The sequence below is a fragment of the Triturus cristatus genome, chromosome 3_1, assembly GCF_964204655.1.
Source record: "Triturus cristatus chromosome 3_1, aTriCri1.1, whole genome shotgun sequence".
Classification (NCBI taxonomy): domain Eukaryota; kingdom Metazoa; phylum Chordata; class Amphibia; order Caudata; family Salamandridae; genus Triturus; species Triturus cristatus.
Window position 1 is genome coordinate 140,248,190 of NC_140583.1, and position 23,934 is coordinate 140,272,123.

Here is a 23,934-nt window from a genome sequence, read left to right on the forward strand (position 1 = left end):
GGCCTGACAAAAACGGAGACATAGCGCCGCGTGTTTACTTTGCATCGCGCTTTTACTTTAAAGTAAAAGTGCGATGAAAAATAACAGCGGCTGCCTGGCGAGTGCTTGTTCTTGATGGCTTTTGGGATCAACGGAGTTTGGCACGTGCGCGCTTGGCCCTTGCAGCTCCCTAGCTCGTTGGCAGACATGCTGCGGCATGCAAGGTCGAGGCGCTATGAAATCTAGCCAATGGAACTTGTTTGCGGGTTTAATGTGTCCCCGGTTTGTGTGGTATTGTCTTCCAAATTGTGGTTCAAGCATGGCACGCGTGTAAGTGCTGCAGCCAATGACTAGATGTCAGCAGTATTTTAATATAATGGCTTTAAAAGCTATTGGTGTGTATTTAATTGTGGTAAGTATTATTTGATGCACTACTGGTTACAATGAAATATACATTATAGTTAAATTGTGCACTACCGTTTTGGGCTGACCAGTTAAACCGCAGATGAATTTACAGCTAACATTCAAATCCCGCTAGCGCCTCGCCGGTGTTCTAACCAGCTTAATTGAGATAGCGCTTAACATCTGCAAAAAGGCATGGCGTCAATAAAGTAGAAGCTCTCACTGGGTCCTGCAGTGGTGTGAAATCCTCTGCGGACGATGTTTGTGAATCCCTCTAGCGCCAAGAAGCCTAATACATAAACTTATTTAAAAAATGCTGGTGGAAGGTCTCAGGGGGCGCTTAGTAGCACCTCCATGCCATTGGTAACTATGACAGATATGGACAACATGGGTCAAACGTGTGATGACGTTGACTTGGGAGACGGTGTTTCTAACCCTGCTGTTTTCTAGCTGTGTGGTCTTGGTAACATAGGAATTGATCTTAATGTAAAGAAATCAATGCGTCTCGGCGTCGGTTACCGTGTCTACTAAAACTGGAAGTGCTTTAGAAACGTTACGCCCCTGTTGTAGGCGCTAGAAGTGGCATTGACGTGTGACATGAGTGACAACTGTTATCGACAATATTCAGATAAATCATTGGTCCAGTGCTTAATTTAAAAGCACTTTTACCAGTTTAGGACATTAATGTTCTCTACGTGGATTACAAATGTGGAACGTCCCTGGCAACGTTTTGTCATAATGCATGGTGCCACGATTGCGGCTTCTCAGCGCTGCACGGGTTTTGCCAGCACAGCCATGGGTTCGTGGTATGACGTCATTAAATGCCTCTGCACCCCGTTTCAGTTTCAAGCCGCACCCTTTACCATATAGTACATTTCATGGAATCTGCCTTTTCATTGTCTGTGACTGTTGTGAGTAGTTCAACCACGGCCAGAGGCACGGCCCCTACAGATATTAAACCTGTGCGAAATAAAGGGCAAGGAAAATTCTGGGACATGTGAGAGCAGTATGAAGGTGGAGGTGGCCCTGAAACTGCCCTTTAGTTTTTTTTTTCTTTTTCAGCAGGGTTGAGGGAAGTATTTAAGTGCTACACTTCTGTTTAAAACAAAAAGTTGCACAGAGAACCCGCTCAGTCGGTTAAATGTTATGCCGAATTGTGGTCCTCGGCAAGTTCCTTACCCTATTTTGTTTAGCTGCGAAAACCTGAAGCGCTCTGAGGCAGATATCCAGCATAAAGCACTATATTAAAGCTGCAAACTTGAATTCAATGACTGGATTAGCTCAAAAGTGAAGACCGATTTCCAAAAAGCGAAACTCTTAGAATTGAGCAATTGAAATGGATCACCCCCTCACCCCATGCTCGAGTCCAAAGGAGGGACAAAATGGGATTATAGGATTTTCTCTACAGGGCAAACAGAGTGCAGCCCGACTCAGGGCTTCCGGCTAAGGCCGAAGCCCTGTGCCTCCCCGCCACCTCCCCTCCCAAACACACTCCTGATGGTCGGCGCTGAATCCACTTTTCGTTGGACCTGGCCATTTTAACCCGATAGGGGGTGTTTTCAGTTTGTTTTCCAAGTCTCCTGCGCTTTCAGGAAACCGAAGATGCTGCTGAAACGGGGCTGCACGAGTGGGTCTCCAAAATGCCACCCCCGGAAAAAATCAATACATCTTTGCCTGATCGGGGCACATTGTAGCTACGGGGGCAGAATTTTTTTTAATATGACCCACATAAGCCAAACGTGGTGACAGAGAAATGATTAAAATGACAATGCAAAAAGGTGTTTGGCCAATTGAACAAGGGTGCAAAGGGACAAACGTGCTCAGGAAAGGTATGCATGAAATACAGAAACAAGGAAGCCGAAGGAAAGAGGATATAATAAGGAGGGGACAATTGAAGGTACAGGTGAAAAGAGCTTCGAGAAAAACTCAAAAATAAATGGAAAAAGGGAAAGAGAAAGGGAATGTACATATATCAGTGTGGCCCAGTAGGGAGTCAGGATCGTTCACTCGTGAAGTATAAAGTTCAAACTGGGGGTGGAGTATCTTTCTGGCGGTGCCCTTAAACAGGTGCAATTAATTAAAAGATTGCATCTAGCGCTTTCTGTTTCTAACCCCCCCCTCTAGTTGCCTGTGAAACTTTCATTTGGGGAAGGGGGGGGGGTGGATGCGTTGAAAGATTGGAATCGCTTGTGTGACGGTTTAGTGCCCAATATTTGCTTACCCACCTTGAATGCGCTTTGTCTCGTCCAAGCGCTATGAAGAATGCCAGTACATGAATATTTGCGGTTTAGTTTTACGTTCGATTCCCATCATGCTGGGGCAATACGTGTTTTATGTACATACTGCACGCCACCTACCTCATTCACATTCACTTAAAGCAAATACAAATCTGCCGGGTGAGTGTTAAAGTGCACGAAAACCATTACATAAAGTCCGTCTCCCACAATGCGTTAAAGGGGTACGGTTCCAACTTCCAGCCCCTCATTCCCCCCTCGCCGTTTTTGCTTTTAGCGGTATCGGTCTGGAAAAAACGAGCTTTGAAGCTTACAAATTGTAGTGTGCTTCAAAAGCAGGAGATCGCTCTTAAGGGACCTGCATTTTTTTTTTTTGAGGGGCTATATTTTTTCCACGAATAAACTTTATCAACACAATGTGGAACAATCGGTGAAAATACTGGTTGTTTAGTATTTTTATGGCATATTTGTCAATCTAATTATACAACATGACCCCTGGTTAGCCATGATGTTTCCTGGCAAAACGCCTGAAATTTGTATTTTTGTCAGTTTCTGATAAGGTGCATCCATCCTTCACATCTTCCGAGGCCCCCGCCTGAACTGATATTTATCTGTCTTTAAACCCCCACAACTTGCTCCCTGCAGAAAGTGCTGGCGGTGTTTAATGGGAAGCCAAGTGTCTGGCTGGCCCCAATGAACACCCAGTGATTATCTGGCATTCCTCCGCAGGGTGTCAGACACCGAAAAGAGAATACTGAGACACTGATCGGAGGCTGGGTTTAAGGACAGTGAGGGAGGGTGCGCCCTCCCCCCATGTTTGTTTTTTCTAGATCTAAAAGCCTTCCTGTCCTGTTATAATGTTTGACTATGTGACGTCACAGCTTGAGCACCTGCGTCTTAAGTATACTGTCTGAGTGTTTACGACGTCACAGTGAAACGCTCCTCTGCTTTCACTATCCTGACTGTGTTCACGCGACGTCACACTGAACGCCAATCCTCCCCTTCCCCGTCTTCCCTATCCTGACTGAGTGCTTGATTGTGCGATGTCATAATAGACTAGAGACCAAGCCTTCAGGCCTATCAGAATGTTTGAGTGTGTGACGTCACAATGGGATCCTCCTACTTCTTCACTATGCTATCTGATTGCTTATGTGAAACGCTCCTGTGCCTTCACTGTGTTCATGTGACATCACAATGAGGTGACGTCTCCTCACGACTGCTTGAGCGTGTGACGCCATAATACAGGTGACAGAGACTCGTTTGATTTCTCTTTTCCAGTTAGAATTTGTGAATGTGTGACATCATGACGGAATGGGAGGCTTCTCTGGCTTCACTGTTCACTTAAAAGGTTTAATTGTGTGAGCTCATAATGCTTGAGGCGGGAATGGGGATAACTTCCCCTTTCGTAGCCAATCAGAATGCTTTATACTGTGACATCACAATAAATGGGTTGTCCCCCTGCCTTCACTGACCTAATACTGCGATTGATTGTGTGATGTCAGCAACATCGCTGTAGGTGTCATCAGTTGCAGAGAGTCCTTCTAGCCACCCCATTCCATGTGAGGTTCCTCTGACATGAAATCTGTAATAAATATTTCAAATGTGCTTGTTTTCCTGCTGGTCCTAGAAATAATTCAGTGTGTTGTGAAGCATCTTTGTGGCGCTGCGCACTTTCAGAGTGACACCGGCCCCTCTATCACATGCCTCTGCACAACGTGATGGTCTCAAATGCTAATGAAACATATCACACAATGCGGTAAAGTTACTGAGCCAGGATTATGACCGGTTTTATGGCTCCGGCCAAGCCTATGATTTAGCCAAAGAATACATCTCAGACCTGCCACTAAAGAGGCCCGCATGGATTTAACGGCAGGAAGCCAAAGGCGTGGTACCTGGAGCAAGGAGCTGTGGTACCTGGACCTAAAAGAACAATTGATACGGGAATGCTGAACAAATCGAACCTTCACCCCCAGTGAGAGATCTGGGTTAGATGCATCGTTCTTTTGCTCACGACTCCACCCCAGTTTGGACTCAGCCATATGCTAATCAGTCTTGACCCTGCTCCAATGGTAACAGTCCAGCTCGAACTGCCAGGTCCCTGGACCTGTAACATGCATACTGGGCCCGATTTCGGGCTAACATTCTTGAATCCAGTGGCATGGAGAGCACGGGACCCACGTCCCACTCGGGTTGACAAATGCAAAAAGAACAAGCTTAAAAAATGCAATAGGTCTCGCCTTTGATTAAGTTAAAGCCATTTGCTTTGCTAATGGTATTGTATAGCAAAGCAAATGGCTTTAACTTAATGAAAGGCGAGACCTATTGCATTTTTAATGCTTGTTTGGTGGGGAATTGGGGATGCTTTATAAAAAAAACCTGTCCAATTTGGAAGAATTCAGCGGGAGCAGGCAGTGGTCCGTGGGACCCCCATATTCCCCCCGAAGCTGCCACCCAGTTCCTTACAGGGCAAGGGTTAAAAAAAAAAAACAACTTCCCCATTGCAAGTCATTTACCACCCCACTTTGGTAGTCGGTGGCTGAACTGAAACTGGAACTGTGTTTGCAAACCATAGATTCACACTGTACAGACTCATGATTTGACAGGAACGCCCCTTTTCTCACTTCTAAGTTGCAATATATTATGGGTCGCTAATCTCATTTTACAATTCGGAGACACTTTAAGAATCGCAAAATGGGTTTAGTACATATGAAAAAGGAATTTAGCGGTCACAAACCCCATGATTTTGCTAACCGCAGGGTTTTCAACAAACCTATTTCCGTTGTCATGACTTTTTCTTGTGAGGCAGCGTGCATACAATAAATACACCAAGATGAACAACAAACATTGTAAGTAATGGGATCTTCATTAATATTTATACGCGATTCAACATAACAGCAAGTTCATCCCATCTCCCCATATATGGTGATGGGGATTTCCACTGCAAAAAGATCTATGTATCTTGTGATGTTTCCCAGCTAGGGCAAAGAGGCTTTTCAGCTTTCGACAGTGTCTGGCAGAGATAGACGGATCTCCATATCCCCGCTTTGAAAATATCTAACTGTGAACAATCCCAAGTACAGCATCTCTACCTTCATGTCTATCAGGTCTCTGTCTGCCTTTGCTGTCCATTCCCCTGATTCATGTTGTCTGGCTTCCCAGTTCTTTTCGTTTCTTCAGAGTATTGGCGTGGTATGCCACAGGAGAGCTGCGGGGATTGCTTTTTGGGTTCTTTTCTATTCCATACTCATTAATACATTCATCCATATTATTGTTGTGACAATAAGAAAGTGGTCTGCTATCTTGTCTGTTTGCAGAGGTATTCTAAGATTTATGAACAGTAATAAAAAATGCAGAAGCGTAATTAAACAAAATGTCGTAAATATACCTGTGGTAACAAGACCTGAGGCACTGATTTAATACTAACGTATTTAATGGCCATGTTAACTACAATGGAGGGTGAAGAGGGCGCCGGACAATATCCAATAAAAAAAGGCATTCAGAACAATCGAATCGCCATTTACTTATTTGTAATACAGTTAAAAACATCCACACAATGGCCATCCAAGCATAGTATCAAGGGAACAAACCCCGAATGCAAGGCTCATTTTAGACCTACACAGTAAATAAGTGTCTCGGCATTTGCAAATTTCTAAAGAACAAAAGCGTTAGAAACTAATTCGATATCAAAAGAATTTAGGGCAAAGAAGTTTCAAGTGAAACAATTTTTTAGCAGTCATAAAATCAACTACATTTTTCTTGTATACAACCTCAGGTATACACCTAATTTGAAACTTTAAAATAAGCAGTGGCGGTGCGTCCATTAAGGGCGCTGGGGCGTTGCCCCACAAGCCGCCCACACCGGCAGCTCCCTCGGCGTCGAGGGAGAATTTTCTGACAATTATGTCAGTCACAGTCAGCATGAACTCGGACTGCCCACCCCCTTCAGAGTCTGAAGGGGGAGGGCGGTCCGACGTCATGCTGCTGAGTGACTGACATGCAGCAGACCAGGGGTGGCGCAGAGCGCACAGCAGGCAGCAGTGCGCATGCTGGGTGAAGGAGGCGAATTTTCGCTCCGTGCCCAGTCATGCGCACTACTGTCTGCTGTGGCTGGCGCATGCCCATTAGGATAGCGCGGGTTGAGCAAAGGCTCAAACCTCGGTCTCCTAATGGGCAGGCGGGCGGTGAGTCACCCTGCTCTAAGCAAATACTGGCGCTGCTGGAGCAGTGTCAGTATTGGCTTAGAGGGGTTGCCAACCAGTGCTGTTCCTTAGAAGAGGCACCAACGGGACCCGGCCGAGAAGCAGAGGCGCCGCGCGGACCTGGTCTGGTAAGCTTAGCCTTCTTTTTTAAATTGTAGTCCCCCCCCCCTTATGCGTAATTGCACTACATTTGAGCCATTGTTGTTGTGTGGTCTTTAGAAAGACGTTGCATTTAATTGTACGTTTTTCAAAGTAATTTTGAAGTCGTTGCTGGGGTAGTTTAGATTTGTAATTTTAAAGCTTAAGTACAAAGGTGAAGTCACCGATCTTAAAGTAATCGGGTCAAGACCATCAGGCATGGCAAGGAGTCGGAGAGGTTTTGTTTTCCTGTTGACATGAAAAGGAAAGGTTGCCAGGGAAGAAAGTATTGAAGAAAGCGCCGAATTCACATAACAGGTTAATATTGAAAATAGTTACTTTTGAGAGTAAGTTATTCATAAAAATCAATTTGAAGACGTCCGCAGTAGTGTCATGAATGTAGGTGAGTTAGTAGGTATAGCGTGATGCGCGGCACCACGCTGTTCAGGGCAGGGCCGCACTTAACAAACCGTTAACACATTAAAAATGCGTCCGTGCGTAACCCTTGCCATGGTTGCTTAGCCTTACGTAGAGGCAGAGACTGCACAGCTTTCTGTTTGTTTCTGTACTTCAAAATTCAATGAAAAGAATTTTATAAAAAATGGGCCTTACGCTTAATCAGTTGTTTCTCATTGGCGCTGCTTGCTTGGTTGAGGTAGTAATAACCGAGTGCTTCTCGGATGCAACTTCCATGTGTGTTAAATGTATTACATTTAACACAAATACTCCTGTTAGGGATATTTGTGTTAAATGTAATACACTTGGTGACTGCGCTTACAATTGTAGCAACAAATAAAACAAATAAAATGTGTTATTCCTTCTCATATCCCTAGTTTTGGCTTTAGGGATGTGCAGATGTGTGCAAAGTATGTTAAAAAAAAGGCATTTTAGGGTAGCATTCAAAATTACATCGAGAACGTGCTTGCTCACATTATTTTATATTCCGTTTCTCGCCTGTCTGTGCGTGACACGTGCCAGCTGAAACACCTGAAGCCATGGCATGTTGTATGACAGTCAGCCAGACATGATGGTCCACAGATTGATTTGTTTGCCTATAAAATGGAATAAAAGGCGCTCACTGTCAACAGGTCTTTTAGTGCGGTCTTCCATCTGCATATGAATAATTATTTGTAAAGCCATGTTGTCAGCATTGTGTTGTAACACAGTCTTTGTCAGTATGATAATCGTGTGCTGCTGCTGTAAAGGAGGCCAATCATGCTGACATTGCAGCATTCACCTTCTGCGTTTTTAGGTCTCGCTGGCGTTGCAGCGCGAAGCGCTGCCGCCAACGAGAACTATTGTTACCGTGATGCCTCTCAAGGGAGACAGACCAGGGCACGCGCAGCGATCGGGGTCTGTGGACGTGCTTCTGAGAAGCGCAGACGCACACGCCCCCAAGCGCGCGCGCGCCACGCTCCGCCGACCGCCGGGCTTGTTTATGTGAGTCTCCTGGCTGTGAGATTGTGTACTTGATGGGGATTCTCGCCGCTCGCGCAGTCTTGGGTGTTGCAGGTGAGGGCCGGGTTCTCTTAGAGCTGGCCTCTCTGGGCAGGCGGCACCCCTCGTGCCACCTTCAGGCAGCGTGCCGCATAAGTGATCACCGCTTGCCAAATTGGCCGGAAAGCGACATAGTGGTGGTGTCTGCCATGTCCTGTACGGAGCAGAAGGAGAATTCTCTGGCCAAAGGCGCAGCCCACCATGAGGACTACAATGGCAACCTGGAACTGGAGCAAGTGGAGGCTGTCTTCCTGGGGCCGCGGGACCGTGTAGGGCTGGCGGTGATTGACTCGCGCGCCAACGCCAAGGGCACGTGCTAAGATGACGCCCTGCTGGAGAACGGCAGCCAGAGCATGGAGAGCCATGACCTCAGCAGGGACCAGGACCCTAGTCCCAGTGAACCTCTGAAAGAGACTTCTTTCTCCATTGGCCTGCAAGTGCTCTTTCCTTTCCTGCTTGCCGGGTTCGGGACTGTAGCTGCCAGGATGGTACTGGATATAGTGCAGGTAAGTTACCTTACATTTTTTTTATTAACCCCCCCCCCCTCCCATTCTTCCCTTCCTGAATGCAACTAAGGGATCCTTGATTCCTCTTAGTATATGATCATAGCAGATGTGTATGAATCTGAGGCCACATCCTGGACCGGTTTCACAAATCAAATTTTCTAAAAACATCTGGAGTCTGTCTCATTGAAATGCAATCATTTGTTTTTGACTGTCGGAGTTTTGTGTGTATGTAATTGTGTGTGTGTGTGTGTGTGTGTGTGTGTGTGTGTGCGTGTGTGCGTGTGTGTAATAGTTTGTATCGAACTACCATCCATGGGAAGGGGCTTGGATTTCAACAACATCGTGTATAAGTGAAACATTGGAGGTTCAACACAGTTCCGAGTTTGATTAAATACGTTTGAGTAATCGCGACACTTGGTATTTACAGCGCTACAAAGCTGCTAGGTCGAGTGCAGAAGCGATGCACATTCTTTATATTGCTACTGCTCCCCCCCTCAGTTATTGAATTGTTGTGTAGTAAATATGGTACTTCAAAGTGCTGAAAATGGTTTGGCGCAAAGGGATCACCACCACCTGAGGCATGAGGAGACAGTGGGAGATCACACGGTATGATCAAGTGGTGCAGCAGGAATTCTAACCCAGGTGCCCTGGATCCTACGTCTGTAATTTAACTACAGGGCCCTGTCTGCAGCCGAGCAACCATCACTTAGAGTACAATAACCATAAGTGTCTGAGCAGTGCAAGGGGGCTGGTGGTGAGTGTATCATGTTAAAATGTTTACCTTGTCTTTACTTGGACTGGGAAGGAGATTGGGTGCTAGTTTATATACAACTTGAGATTCCTGCTGTTTTCTGGAAACAGACCCTTCATGTGGTTCCCTTAGCGCCCCGCTCCCTGGCCCATTATCCATTACACTCAGTGTGCGTTAATCATACTGGACAGACTCCTGACTCCTTCCTTGACAACTAGAGGGGATCTGAGAACTCCATAACAGATGGTGGACTAGACGTCAAGAAAGCCTGATAGTGTTTGTGCAGAGGCACACAACATAGGGTACACACGATGCATGCACACAGACCTCCAACAGTTGCCTATTTCCACAAATACATAGACATCTGTTCAGAGAACTAGAAGCATGCAGGCATTGATGCGCTCAAAGCGGCAATTGTATATGGACTTGTTCTGGCAGCAAGCAGACGGCCTAATGGGCATCAGGGGAGACCTGGCTGAATGTAGTTTATTGGCCCAGTAGTGGGCATTATGGTAGCTCACTTTGATGGACACTGAGAGACGTCTCAGAGGCTTCAAGTTGTTTCATCTGATCCTTTCCTTGATTTGTTTTTCGTTCTTTGCATTCCACAACTTGTAATCTATTCCCCTTTATAAAGGCAGAACTTAAATGACTAGAATGCCAATATATAGAAGGACCTGATTAGCTTCTGACACCTGGCAGAGGAGCGAAACTTTTTCAATCTAACATGTTGTGAGTGATATATTTCGAGGGGAAGGAAGTGTGTGGGTAGGCACCATATGTTCTTTGATGCAAATACGTCACCTGGGCATATATAGAGACTTCTGCAGCTTACTTGCATGCGAAGCCACAGAGGCCTGTGTTTTGTGATACACATGCAGGCAAGCCTTGAGGGAAAATGTTCACATAGAACTAATTTTAAACATCGATATATGGGTATGAGATTTCTGTGCGGACTAAATCACAAAAAAACAATATTTCAAACATTTAGAAGGGGCAATAATAACTCAACCAGTATGTCACACGGTTCAGCCAGACCAATTTTATTCAAAACCAATATAAATTCTGACAATCAAAAGTACAAACCGTTATGGATACAATAGTGCAATAATTGTATCTGCAAAAAGCAAGACAGTTTGTCAATCTTTTTACTCGTGTCAACGGCGTTTTGACCCTTTCAGAATAATTATATTTTCCTTCGTCTTGGTTAACTACACAACTTATGTTTTTTGTTTAAATATATATGCAGGCAGGCCTGGGTTTTAGGTCACCAGCATTTGCAATCTTTTTAAGCTTCTTATGATAACGGTAGAACCACAAGACCTAGAAGGAAAACTTATATAGCTACAAGAGTCTATACTGGAGGAAGTCACACTTGAGTTGGGGCACTTAACAACTGTGCACATGAGTGGAACAAAACCATATGCTTGTTTTTAGGGTTCTATATTTTTTAATTGTATTGGTCTATTGCACTTCTCTTAATTTACTAATTTTGGTGTATAGGCCTGCTGTCATTTTTCGACACATGCTTGCTGCTGCCTAACATTAGTTTTGAAGGTTCGCTACGATAATCTTCTTTTACTTTTGACTGTGCCATTGGCTATGTTACACGTTTACACAGGAGCCACTTATGCTGGCAACTATTGCCCGGTTTTGCACGCAATAACTATTTTAATGCCTGCTGTGGCTACGTTTAAACAGTAGGCCTCGTCCAATCAAAGTGAAAATGTAGAGGAGCTGATAATACAGTTGAGACCAGCCCTGGCCTCCTGGTCGCATGCGTTCCCAGTAATCCGTTTAATATTCCTATTTGCTTTAGACTAGGGGGTTCTCCCCTAAGATCTTTCTCTCTTGCTTTTGTTATGTGATTGAGTACTTCTTCCAAAACACTTTGTGTTCGTAGTGGAGGGAGAATTTTTTTCTTCAACCCAAAAGGTGGGTTGTGGATTTGGCACCTATGGTTTTGAGTGGGGAGATTAGACTGAACTGATCATAGCTGGCAGGATGGCTCATTCCATTGAAGGATCTCTTCTCAGAAGGGCAGATTAGAATCTCCACAAGGCAAGCTCAAACTTCATCCTTCCAATTTCTGTAAATTGTGTTTAATTAATTTTTAGGTCTTGCCTAAGACATGCATGCAATCACTGACTCTTGCAAGAGATATTGTATACCACTACAGGCTTGGAGCCTGCACATTGCTTATCATTAGTTTGCTCCATTGTCACTTTACTCCCTCCTAATTGACCAGCGTGTGCTGGCTTCACTTCCCCCTTCTTTGGTGTGGCGCATGAATCCAGGACTGATTGCTTCGTCTTGATTAGTGTCCTTCTGCTGTGATTGAGGAGTTATTTTTTTCTTTTCGTCTTCCCCTGTCCTTGTCTTACTATTTCTCCCTCCTATCACACTCGTCCATGCTGCTTCTTTCCCTTCTGACCCTCCGTTATGTTACTTCTTCCTTCTACCTCCACACTTGTCCATTTTGCTTCGTGCCGTCCGCCCAACCTTTCTGTTGTCTGTGTTGCTCACACCTGCCATAAGGAAAAGCGCTATGACGTGGCCAGCACTGGGCGTGCTGCTTTTTTTTTCTTTCTTTTCCTGTTCTTGCTCATTCCCTCCCGCACTCCGTCCCATTGTCTGTCTCGCCTGTTCCTCCTAACATCCCTGCTGTTTTCTATCCCACCCGCTATGGGGGGAGGGGTGGGAAGAGGGGTCTTGACTCTGCCAGTGTTGGCCACGTCATATCACTTTTTTTTAAAACTTTTAGCCATGCTGCTGTGCTGCTCCACAATGTGGCTTAAAAACATTGGTGAAGTCAATAGCTCTCACATAGGCAAGACCTATTTGCTTTGCCAATACTTGTTGTAATAGGAACACCTGTTTACAGAACTTGGAGCATACGTGCAGTATGAAGCATTACAGAAACAAGTTACTATCATCACATCAATAAACTCCCTTCTTGTTTTTCTGTGAGCAGTAACAAAAAGCTCTTGCCTATACTTCCTGTGTGGTCTTCTAAAAATCCATAGGTCAGGCACTCCTCCTCTCGTGCTTAGACTACTGTAATGCAGTTTGTCAATTTTCTTGATTACTCTCTTAAGCCTTTGCAACACATTCAAATCGTATTAGCATATTTGACTCTTGGCCTTAATAACCAGTCAATCTCTATTCATCTATGCTCTCTTCATTGGCTATCTGCCTCTAAAATATGCATTGTTAAGGCCCGTTTTTCTTCCAACCCCTCCCAACATAAGGTGATACAGTAGTCTAATCTGAAAGGGGGACTTAATTTATAACTTGAGCTTTAGAAGTAAAGGAGATGTGTTTGCTGGACCCTTTTTAATTGACAAAAACAGAAGAAAGCCACAAAATTATCCTTCTTTTTCTTTGTAAGTTCGGCATCAATAGAGAGACACACATTTTCAGATGTTTGAAGCTCTAGAGATGATGGACGGATGGTGGACTGCCACAATGATTTTTCTCCTTTTTAGGTCTCGCTGGCGTTGCAGCGCGAAGCGCTGCCACCAACGAGAACTATTGTTACCGTGATGCCTCTCAAGGGAGACAGACCGGGGCACGCGCAGCGATCGGGGTCTGTGGATGCGCTTCTGAGAAGCGCACACGCACACGCCCCCAAGCGCGCGCACGCCACGCTCCGCCGACCGCCGGGCTTGTTATTTCCCAGTGCCTCCACCTGAGTCTCCCATGTGTATCCACCACAAGCTGCCCCTCCCTCCCCCCCTTCGGCTGCCCCACTCACCAAGCAGTAGGATCCGCAGCACTTTGAGCTCCTCCTTGGCATGCTCGTATATCTCCCGGTCGATACGCTCGCTATGGCTCTGGGCCTCCTGCAGCTTGCCGGGCACCGGTGTGCTATAGCACAGCCCCATGTGTCTGGTAGCCATGGGCGAGAAGAGAGGGAATTTGGGACGTCGGGTCGTGAGGCCACGGTTCCAGAGGTGAGCGATAAGTGGGTATGGTGGATGACTGAAATAAGGTGCAAGACGAGTACAGGGGGAAGTCCGTTTTCAGATATCAGGCAGGTGTTTTTCTTGAGAGAAGGGTGAGATTATTTTGTGGAGGGCTCTAAACGCAGTTACATTGTTTTATGACAGGGCAGGAGGAGGGATTAAGTTTGAAAACAACGTGCTGTTGGTTACCCGTGTTAAAGGGGGAGTGAGTGGAGCGTCAAATTCAAGTGTGTTTAATAGGAAGGTTTTTCTGGAATGTACCTTTGTGCTTTTGTCGAGGTTTAAGTTTCAGTCGGTATAAAGTGTCGACAAGGTGCAGGCACGTTCCTGCTCTGTGGATGTAAAACTTCTGCTCCACTCCTTATACAGAGGAAAAGTAAACAGAAAACTGGGAATGATTGGAAATTGGCGCGGGAGCTGCGCCCGTCCTGGAAATGACGCCATGTCTGAGGTGTCTTGTTCCAGGTGCCGTTGGGGTGCAGTTCCCTTCTACTCCGGCTTCCCGCCCCAGCCACGGTTTCCCTTGCTGGCAACCCGTCGGTCTTCGAATCCCTGCCTCCTTGCGCAACCACTCCGTACCCCCGTCTCTTACTCTGAGTGCCGCCCCCTTTTCAGTACCCTCTAACGAGCCCCCCCCCCCCATTCCCCATCGCAAAAGTGGTCCTTTCCGGTCCCCATTTCACCCCCTCAAGCACGCCAGCTCCCGCCCCACCTGACAAGAGACAAACCCCAGCTGCAATATCATTTTAAACAAGCATTGAAAACACATTAGGTCTCGCCTTTGATTAAGTTAAAGCCATTTGCTTTGATAATGGTATTGTATAGCAAAGCAAATGGCTTTAACTTAATAAAAGGCGAGACCTACTGCATTTTTAATGCTTGTTCTATGTGTATCTCTAGTCAGTGCTGCCAGTAAATTCGCTGCAAGGGCCCCTCCACACTTTCCGGTGCCCCTTCTGAATCTAATTGCTTCACCTTCCTGCTCCTGGCTGTACCAGTGAGTGAGTATCATTTCAGTCCGTGCAGCTAAGTGAACAGCAGGCTGCACTGCTCACTTGCTCAAGGTGCACTTTTACTGAGACAATAAAAGTGCATCTTCAAGAGTGCTAACAAGACAACTTCCGGTCTCGGCAGACATTATTTAATATCAGTAAGTTTTAGATTCGTTTATAATCTTGTATGTCATTTACATTAGAAGAACATTGCATATTTCTTTGCGGAGGAGTGTTTAATGTATTCCTCGCCTTTAAATAGTATTCAGGTTCTTAGGAGGTAGCATCAAGCCACGTTTGTCTGCAATGTATCCCTGCCATCGATTTGGTGAGTTTGAATTTGGAATGTCATCAATAAAGTCTAATTTCTTAAAGTAATCGCTTCATTTCTGAAGCTGTGAGGTGGGTGATTAGGGGCACAGGGTGGTGGTTCTCTCCTCTGAGAGAGGTTTGCAAGTATGGCGTTGGATGCACATTGAAATGCATCAGGTCACCACATATAAGTAAAATAACTTGTTCTTTCATGTGCGCACACTAGAGAGGTGGTGGCTGCTAGATGTCGCTCTCTAGAGCACTTTTGTCAAGGGCAGCAAAAACCTTAGGACTGCTGCCTGTCAGGTCTCATAGATCAGCTGTGGTGTCTGCGCCTCACTTCAGTTTCTTGTCTGGGCTGGCCTGTTGCTGATGGATGATGTTGTTTATTTGCACTCTCTCCTACTCCTTTCTGGTCTTCCCTTTCTCTGCCACACTACTCCTTCTTTATCTCTATTTTCTTCAGTATCCCCATCTCGCTCTCTCTCTCTCTATTGTCCTCTCTCGTCTGTCTGTCCCCACTGACTCACTTTCTCCTTTTCTCTTCCCTCCTTTCTCCACTTTTCTTCCTTTGCACTTCCTTTCTCCCCCTCTCTTTCTCTTGCCTCTTACCTTCTCTCCCTCCTAGTGCCTGTGATAGGAAAGGCAGTCTCCGCTAACGTCCCCAATGCCCGCACTCTGGTGGTGGGGGTGCCCCACTCCTGATACCCATTATTGGCAGCCCGTGGCACTGCCAGGTGCATGAGGATCCCATTTAATAAGAGTGATTTCAAATCCCTTAAACGTTCCCGGCTAATGCACTTGGTTCAGGGAAATAGGTCTTGAGCCAGAAAAAGTCTGACTTCTTAGACATTATCCTCCCGGCAACCACTGCCAGCCCCTGCCAGGGTCCTCTCCTATCAGAAAGTGGACGAGAAGTAACGGTTAGTGCTTCTCGGCCTTTTGGCTACGATCAAGTGTGTGTGTGTACTGCTAGTGCCTAGAGGGCCCTCTCCTGCCAGAGAGAGAGCAAAGATAGGATAGTGGAACTGGGTGTATTGCCAGCAGATTTGCTGACGGTCCTGGGAGTCTGATAGGACAGTGAAGCTGGGGCAGTGTCTGTAGACTTACAGGCAGGCCTGGAAGTATGAAAGGATAGTGGAGCTGGGGCAGTGACGTTAGACTTACTGGCAGGCCTGGGAGTGCTAAAGGGTGTACAGGAGTCTGTAAGGACAGCTGAGCTGGAGCAGTGCCGGCAGATTTATTGACAGGCTTGTGAGTCTGAAAAGACACTATGACCATTGCTTTATTAACCTTCTTGCTTTTGCAAATATGCTTTAAAATGCACCATTTGCCCACTCTTTTTTCAAAATTTTCTCGGGGGGAGAACCCTCCCTATGACATTGAAGCCACCGCGCACTCACCACAAACTCTCCGCCTCACCACTTTCAAATGTCACCAGCCGCCACTGAAAATAAGCGCTAAACTAGCAATTAAAACCAGGGGGTGACCGATCAGGTGCAAAATGTAAATATGCTTCACATTCCATAGTTACTTTGGTGTGCTTAAGCCATTCCAAGTGAGGTTTTCTAACAGCATCACTATAATCATTAATCAAAGAGCGCAGTTCTCTCATTTACTTAGACTCTGCTGTGCTTTCCTACCTGATCTCCTCTTCGGGGCTATGATACCGCCACTGTATGGGAGAGCTGGTGACGGCAAAGATATCATCAGAGGACGACAGCGCAAAGTCAGCCTTTATTCTGTGGTAGGGGGTCACTTTGGTTGCCTGTTCAAGAGATCGAAAAATTTATTAACACACAGAATACTAATGACAAATATGGGAACGAACACTTTCTCAGTGTGGGCAATAGACGTTAACACTATACCACATGTGACTGCTTCTGGAAGTAAAACTGAGGTGGAGTGGCCTGTGGGGAACCTAAAGTGTTACCAAAAAGGCAGCTAGCCTGAATGAGGTAAGTATTCTGAAATATTTCACTCGAAAAGCAAACCTGAGTTTTAAAATGTTCAGCTCCTGGTTTAGAGTTTGCGAACGCGGGTCAGCTGCCAAAGAGGGATGGATGCCTTTTCTATTTTATTTAGAGCACACCATTATCAAGGCACCCTTGACAGGGCGGGCAGGACAGCTGCCTCAGTTTAAAAGCAAATGCTGAAATTCAATCTCTGACCAATACTACTAATTACCAAGACCTTGCTTTAGTACCCAAAATGGTTAGCACCAAAGACAGAAACTATAATTTATGGTGAGGGCAAGTTGCAAAACCCAAAAAACTTTTTTTGGGGGGGGGGGGAGCGGAATTGGAGCTGCAAAACAAAAAACATTATTCTTTTTTTTTTTAATTCGGAGTAAATACATTCTGAGAACAACAACGTTTTCTTTTTTACAGTAGATGTTTTTCATGAACTATTGCAAACTAAATGCATTTCGAAATAGAATTCAATCTATTTACCTAGATCTTAGACTGAAGATCTTTCCCCATCACTCCCTTCCATTCAGAAGCACCAGATAGATGAAAATCATATTGTATAATTGTAGTATTGTATAAACTCTTGTAACGTGCGAATCTGCCACCCAACGGGTATCCTGGCGCTATGAGACACAACAACAGGGGACAACACAGAAACGTCTAGCCGGGAGTCAGGATTGATGCCATACTATTCCAGACGGAAAAGCCAGGTCTTTAGAGTCCTCCTAAAGCCCAACAATGTTTTAGCCTGTCGCAGCTCAAGGGGCATCTGATTCCACAGACGAGCTGCCGTCGTGCTGAAAGCCCTTCCTCCCATCCTAGCACGCTTTACTCTAGTAACAATTGCCAGGCTCTGTCTAGAGGAGCGGAGGGACCTTGTCGGTTGGTACCAAGAGAACCTATCTCGCAGAGGCAACGGGCCGAGATTGTGTAAGGCCTTATAAACCATAACCAGCGACTTGAACTCAATCCTCCTCTTAACCGGGAGCCAATGGAGGTCCTTTAGTGCCAGCGTGACAGATGATTCACGTCGCCTTCTGAGAGCCAGTTTTGCCGCCATCGACTGAACTCTTTGCAATCCCTGTACAATGAAAAGGGGGGCACCCAAGTACAGTGAATTACAATAGTCCAGTCTACTCAGGATCACACTCTGGACCACCAGAGACCTAGTCTCATCAGGGAGGAGCGGGAGGATTTGGCGGAGAGCTCTCAGCAAGACGATACAGGAGCCAATAGTTTTATTGGCCTGGAATTGTAACTGGAGGTCTTTATCCATCATGACCCCCAGGTTACGGACTGATTTTACTGCGGTTATAGGAGGATCCTCCGGCCATAGTCGAAACTCGGACAGAGGAAGTTTGGAAATTTTGCCTGCTCTCCTTCCAGGGGGAACATCAATTGTATATCGTCCGCGTAATTAACTACCTCGATCCCATAAGATTTTATTAGGGGGATCAGAGGTCCCAAGTATGCATTGAAGAGGATATCCTGTAGGCCAGACTTCATCTGGTCTACAGGATATTTCAGCAGAACCTATAGTCTACGGGACCTCTTGTCATCAAAATCAACAATGTTATACCAGAGCTATTTCCCCCTGAGCACATTTTTTTTTCCAAACATACCCCTGTTGACCGGTCCCTGCGTGAGATTCATCTCTGCCGTAACCCCTTTTTCTACCAAGCCCGGTCAATGCACCACTTAAAACGTTTGTGTTGGTTAAACACGCCTCTCAAAAAAACCTTCTTCATACAGCTACTTTGTCTCAGTAAGCATACTATTTCGGATATTAAAATGCACATATAAACCAGCTTTTATGGACAGCCCAAAAAAGTGTGGGCTTACAGTGGGTGCAACGTGAGGGGCAACGGTCGGGGTCTGAAAATCACTTTAACTTATACATAGTCATTTCTGCGCCCACCCACTTGATGGCCGAAAAGTAAATTCAAGAAATACAAAAAGGGTCAGAGTTCACCAGAGGAGGGTGGCATTGATGATTGACTGACTGAGTGTGAAGATTTGTTGGCTCCAACTCCGGCTAATGTAGTAGCTGTGTCTGGTGCTAAACTCGCCACGAGACATGAGGTCCCGGTTAAGAGGGGTCGCATACCCTCTATGTGTAGGAAAGCTTCAGGAAGCCTCGGTATGACTCAGGTTGCTCCACAAAACGTGATCACTGACTTACCCTCTTCTACTACTGAGTTGTTATGCAGCAATAGAATTTTACCATTACAACATCTACTGGAAACTAGCATTGTAACTGAGGACACGAGCGACAGTGGGGGGACCAAAAAGGGAAGTACTCCCCCTTTTGGCGATGCCCATCCGGTTAATCCTGTTGGCATCTCCGTTTTTGAATTACATAAGGAGGTCAGTGACCTGAAAACCACCATTGGGACACTAACGGGGCTTATCCACAGGCTGCTGGATCGGCTAGGAGATTCCAATAACCAGGGCATACTAGCTAGAATAGAGCACACGAGGGAAGCATCGTGCAGGAATCAGTTATCTCATCCACCCGTTCATCACACTTCACCATCAGCAATCTCAAACACCAGCTCGAGCAATGGTACAGCCGAACCAGCTGGAAATGTAGTGAGGGGTAAGCCAGTTCAACTTGCATCAGAGGCACCGTTAAGACACTCCCACCCTCTCCATCTTTCACGTAGAGAAGGAGCAAGGTGCAATAGCCCGCGACGTTGGGTAGGACCTGCTACTCCGCTTACTGCATAGGAAACAGATTTTTATGAACAATGTTCCTAAATGTAACCACACAATAAGGCTAGAGACTGAGGAATCCATAATCAATAAAACCATCCACTGAAGAATGCAGATCCATGATTAGGGAGGACATACTGAGTGCAAAAAAATGTATCTTATACAACTAATCAACAGATGCCATTGAACTGACCCTAGCTGATGAGAGGCTAGTGTACGATCTTATCGCCCCGGAAACTAGGCCTCTTCCCCCGGCTACATCCAACATCCAATTCAAGAAGCGGCTGACAACTCATACACACTCGTGCAACTCTACCTTAAAAACCAACAGGCTAATTTCAACATCCCCCCTAGCAGATATTGACTGAATAAAGCACAGCCCTACATGCATGCCTATAGAAACTAGTGCCTCATGTAGACCTTTTGGAAAACAAGGATCTGCTTGGAGGGCCTACACCCCACAGCGACATCCAAGGGAAATATTTAATACACAGCCAGGGCTCTGCTATAACTGACAACAGAATGTCATCTATCGGTGAAAAAACTGGCCTTGAGAATCCTTCCCACATTCCATTAGGGTTACCTACATGTCCCAACTTACTCAAATTAATTTCATGGAACGTGGCTGGAATTCAAAGCAAATTGAGCTTGCCTCTCTGGGTACAGCTAGTGCATTCTCATGACGTATGTATCCTGCAGGAGACTTGGAGTTTAACCCAAGTTTCCTGCCAGGCTACATGTAGGTTCATCAGCCTGCACTAGCATCTAGTAAAGGTCGCCCTTCTGGTGGGATGATGATACGGGTTAGCACTGCACTGAATTGTAGTGTCAAGGAGATACCTACAAATTGCCCTGGTATTCAATCTGTCAGATTGAAAGACGATTCTGGCTACATTTTAGACATCTATAATGTGTATGCCAGAAGCACTGGAGAGGGGGGTAAATCGGTCACCCTACAGACTCTAGATGAGCCCCTATGCAATAGTTAATCTCTAACTGGCGTATACTTTGTTCCGCTTCTTAACTGATGGAATTTATTAGTATGTCTTTTTTAGCAGCATTTTGAAAAATGTATCTAATCTAAGGTATACATCACTTGGTGATAAAACTATCAAGAAGTGGGACTGGCGTTAAAAGGTCTATAAGGAATATGCTACTTACCAGTGTGCATCTGTTCTTGGCATGTAGAGCTGCAGATCTATACACTGTGCATAGATCGCCATCTGGTGTTGGGCCCGGATGTTTGCAGTTTGTTTTTCCTCTTGGAAAGTCTTTGGGAGTCACGAGGTCGGCGACTCCTCCTTTGGTTCGTATTGCGCATGGGCTTCGGCTCCATCCTCAGATTGTTTTTCGCCAGCAGGGAAAGATGGAGCATAGTAATAACAGTAAAGAAACCCATGTGTGTTGTATCTAAATAAGATAGACTGGAACGGATACAGGTAGCCGGGGAGGCGGGTGGGCGTGTATAGATCTGCAGCTCTACATGCCAAGAACAGATGCCCACTGGTAAGTAGCATATTCCGTTCGAGGCATATGAGCTGCAGATTATACACTGTGCATAGACTATATAGCAGTACCCAACCCTAGAGGCGACCACCGGCATCCGTTGCAGTTGTTTGGAACAGTGTTTTTAGTACAGCCTGGCCCACACTAGCTTGTTGCTTGGTTTGCACATCTACACAGTAATGTTTTGTGAAAGTGTGCGGTGTTGACCATGTCGCTGCTTTGCAGATGTCATCTAATGGTATGTTCCCTAGAAAAGCCATAGAAGCCCCTATCTTCCTTGTAGAGTGGGCTTTAGGGGGAACAGATAGCGTTCGTTTTGCTTTGTGGTAGCAAATCTGTATGCATTTTACAATCCACCTAGCTATCCCTGATTTAGAAATAGGGTTGCCTGTATGTGGTGGAGAGAAAGAGACAAACAGCTGTTTGGTTTTTCTGAAAGGTTCTTTTCTTTGGATGTAGTAAAGTAAGGCCCTTTTAACACCCAATGTGTGTAAAGCCCTTTCCGCAACGGTTTGAGGTTGTGAGAAAAAGACTGGTAAATCTACCGACTGGTTTAGATGGAAGGGAGAAATGACTTTGGGTAGAAATTTTGGGTTGGTGCGGAGAACAACCTTGTTCTGATGCATTTGGAGAAAAGGTTCCTGAATAGTGAGTGCTTGTATTTCACTAACCCTTCTAAGGGAAGTGATGGCCACTAGAAAAGCTGTTTTCCATGTGAGAAATTGCAGCTCACATTTATGTAATGGTTCGAAAGGGGGTCCCATTAGCCTTGTGAGAACTATATTTAAGTTCCAGACAGGTGAGGGTGGTACTCTGGGTGGAATTACTCTTTTGAGGCCTTCCATAAAGGCTTTGATGGCATGCACCCTGAAAAGTGATAGGTGCTGCCTGTTTTGTAAGTAAGCAGCAATTGCTGCGAGGTGTAACCGAATGGATGTATATGCTAGGTTACACCTTTGTAGATGGAGCAAGTAACATATGATGTGCTGTATGGACACATTTAGAGGGTTGATTGTGTTGTTGTGGCAGTAAACAACAAATCTTTTCCACTTTGCAGCATAGCATGCCCTAGTTGTAGGGTGTCTACCTTCCCTGATAATATTCATGCAATCAGGGGGAAGGTTAAGGTATCCGAATTCTAGGACCTCAGGAGCCAGATCGCAAGGTTGAGCTGAGCTGGGTCCGGGTGCCTGATCTCTCCATGGTTCTGGGTTAGGAGGCATGGTGAGAGGTGCAGATTTTGGTGTGGTACTACCGAGAGTTCCAGCAGTGTGGTGTACCACGGTTGTCTGGCCCATGTTGGAGCTACTATGATCAGTGTGAGGGAATGCTGTTGTAGCTTTCACACCACTAATGGAATTAGTGGGAGAGGTGGAAAAGCGTATGCAAATTTGTTTGACCAGTTCATCCATATCGCATTGCCTTTGGACAATGGGTGTGGATATCTGGCGGCGAAGCTTGGGCGTTTTTTGTTTTCGTGAGTGGCGAATAGGTCTATCTGTGGATGCCCCCACTTCTGAAAAAACGGGTGAAGAACCTGTGGGTGAAGTTCCCATTCGTGAATCTGTTGCGTTTGTCTGCTGAGCAGATCTGCCACGGTGTTTTGTACTTCTGGGACGTGTTGGGCCAGGAGAAAGATTTTCTGCGGAATTGCCCATCTCCATATGCTCTGTCCTAATTGAAAGAGCTGTGGAGAGTGTGTGCCCCCCTGTTTTTGAATGTAGTACATGGCAGTCATGTTGTTTGTGCGAATGAGGACTGCCTTGCCTGAAATCTGCGTCTGGAAGGATTTTAGGGCTAGAAAGATTGCCAGTAACTCCAAATGGTTGATGTGGAGTAACTTCTGTTGCGGCGTCCATGTGCCCTGTACTGTGAGATGTAACAGATGAGCTCCCCAGCCGGAGAGCGATGCATCTGTTGTTAGGATTATTTGTGGAACCGGGTTCAGGAACGGTCGACCTTTGGAAAGGTTTGTGGTGTTCCACCACCGCAGAGAGCGATGGGTGCGACCGTCCACCAACACCAGATCTGTCAGTTGCCCCTGGGCCTGGTTCCACTGGCGCGCTAAACACTCTTGGAGTGGCCGCATCTGGAGTCTTGCATGAGGCACTATGAAAATGCAAGAGGCCATCATCCCTATCAGTTGCATAAACACTCTTGCTGGGAGAGAGTGTTGAAGTATGAATTTCTGACGCAGAGCTTGTATGTTTGCAATCCTGGCAGGATTGGGATAGGCTATGGCTTTTGAGGTGTTTATGGTGGCACCGAGGTATTGTTTTAAGTGTGATGGTATCAGGTGGGACTTTTGGTGATTCACCGTGAAACCTAGCTGGTGAAGTAGTTGGATTGTAGCGGCGGTGTGGTGCACACATTGGTCGTAGGATGTGGCTTTTATTAGCCAGTCGTCCAAATATGGGAAGACGTGAATAAGCTGTCTTCTGAGGTGTGCCGCCACTACTGCTAGGCACTTGGTGAATACCCTTGGTGCTGTTGTGACCCCGAACGGGAGCACCTTGAACTGGTAGTGTTGCCCGTCCACTACAAATCTGAGGTACTTTCTGTGAACATGGTGTACCGGGATGTGAAAGTATGCGTCTTTCAAGTCCAGTGTGGTGAGAAAGTCGTTCTGGGAGAGGAGTGGAAGAACCTGTTGAAGGGTTACCATGTGAAAATGGTCTGAATGTATGTAAGTGTTTAGAGGTCTGAGATCTAGAATAGGTCGTAGAGTCTCGTCTCTTTTTGGAATCAGAAAGTACAGGGAGTAA

The 23,934-nt window shown here is 45.9% G+C and overlaps 1 protein-coding gene across 1 annotated transcript in view; it reads right to left on the reverse strand.

The window, feature by feature from the left end:
* Positions 1-23,934, reverse strand: part of NADSYN1 (NAD synthetase 1) — a 199,914-nt gene that overhangs the window by 87,093 nt on the left and 88,887 nt on the right. The window contains exon 11 of the mRNA XM_085643580.1: positions 16,622-16,746. Coding sequence (XP_085499706.1) covers positions 16,622-16,746 — 125 coding nt within the window. The remainder of the gene's footprint in view (positions 1-16,621; positions 16,747-23,934) is intronic.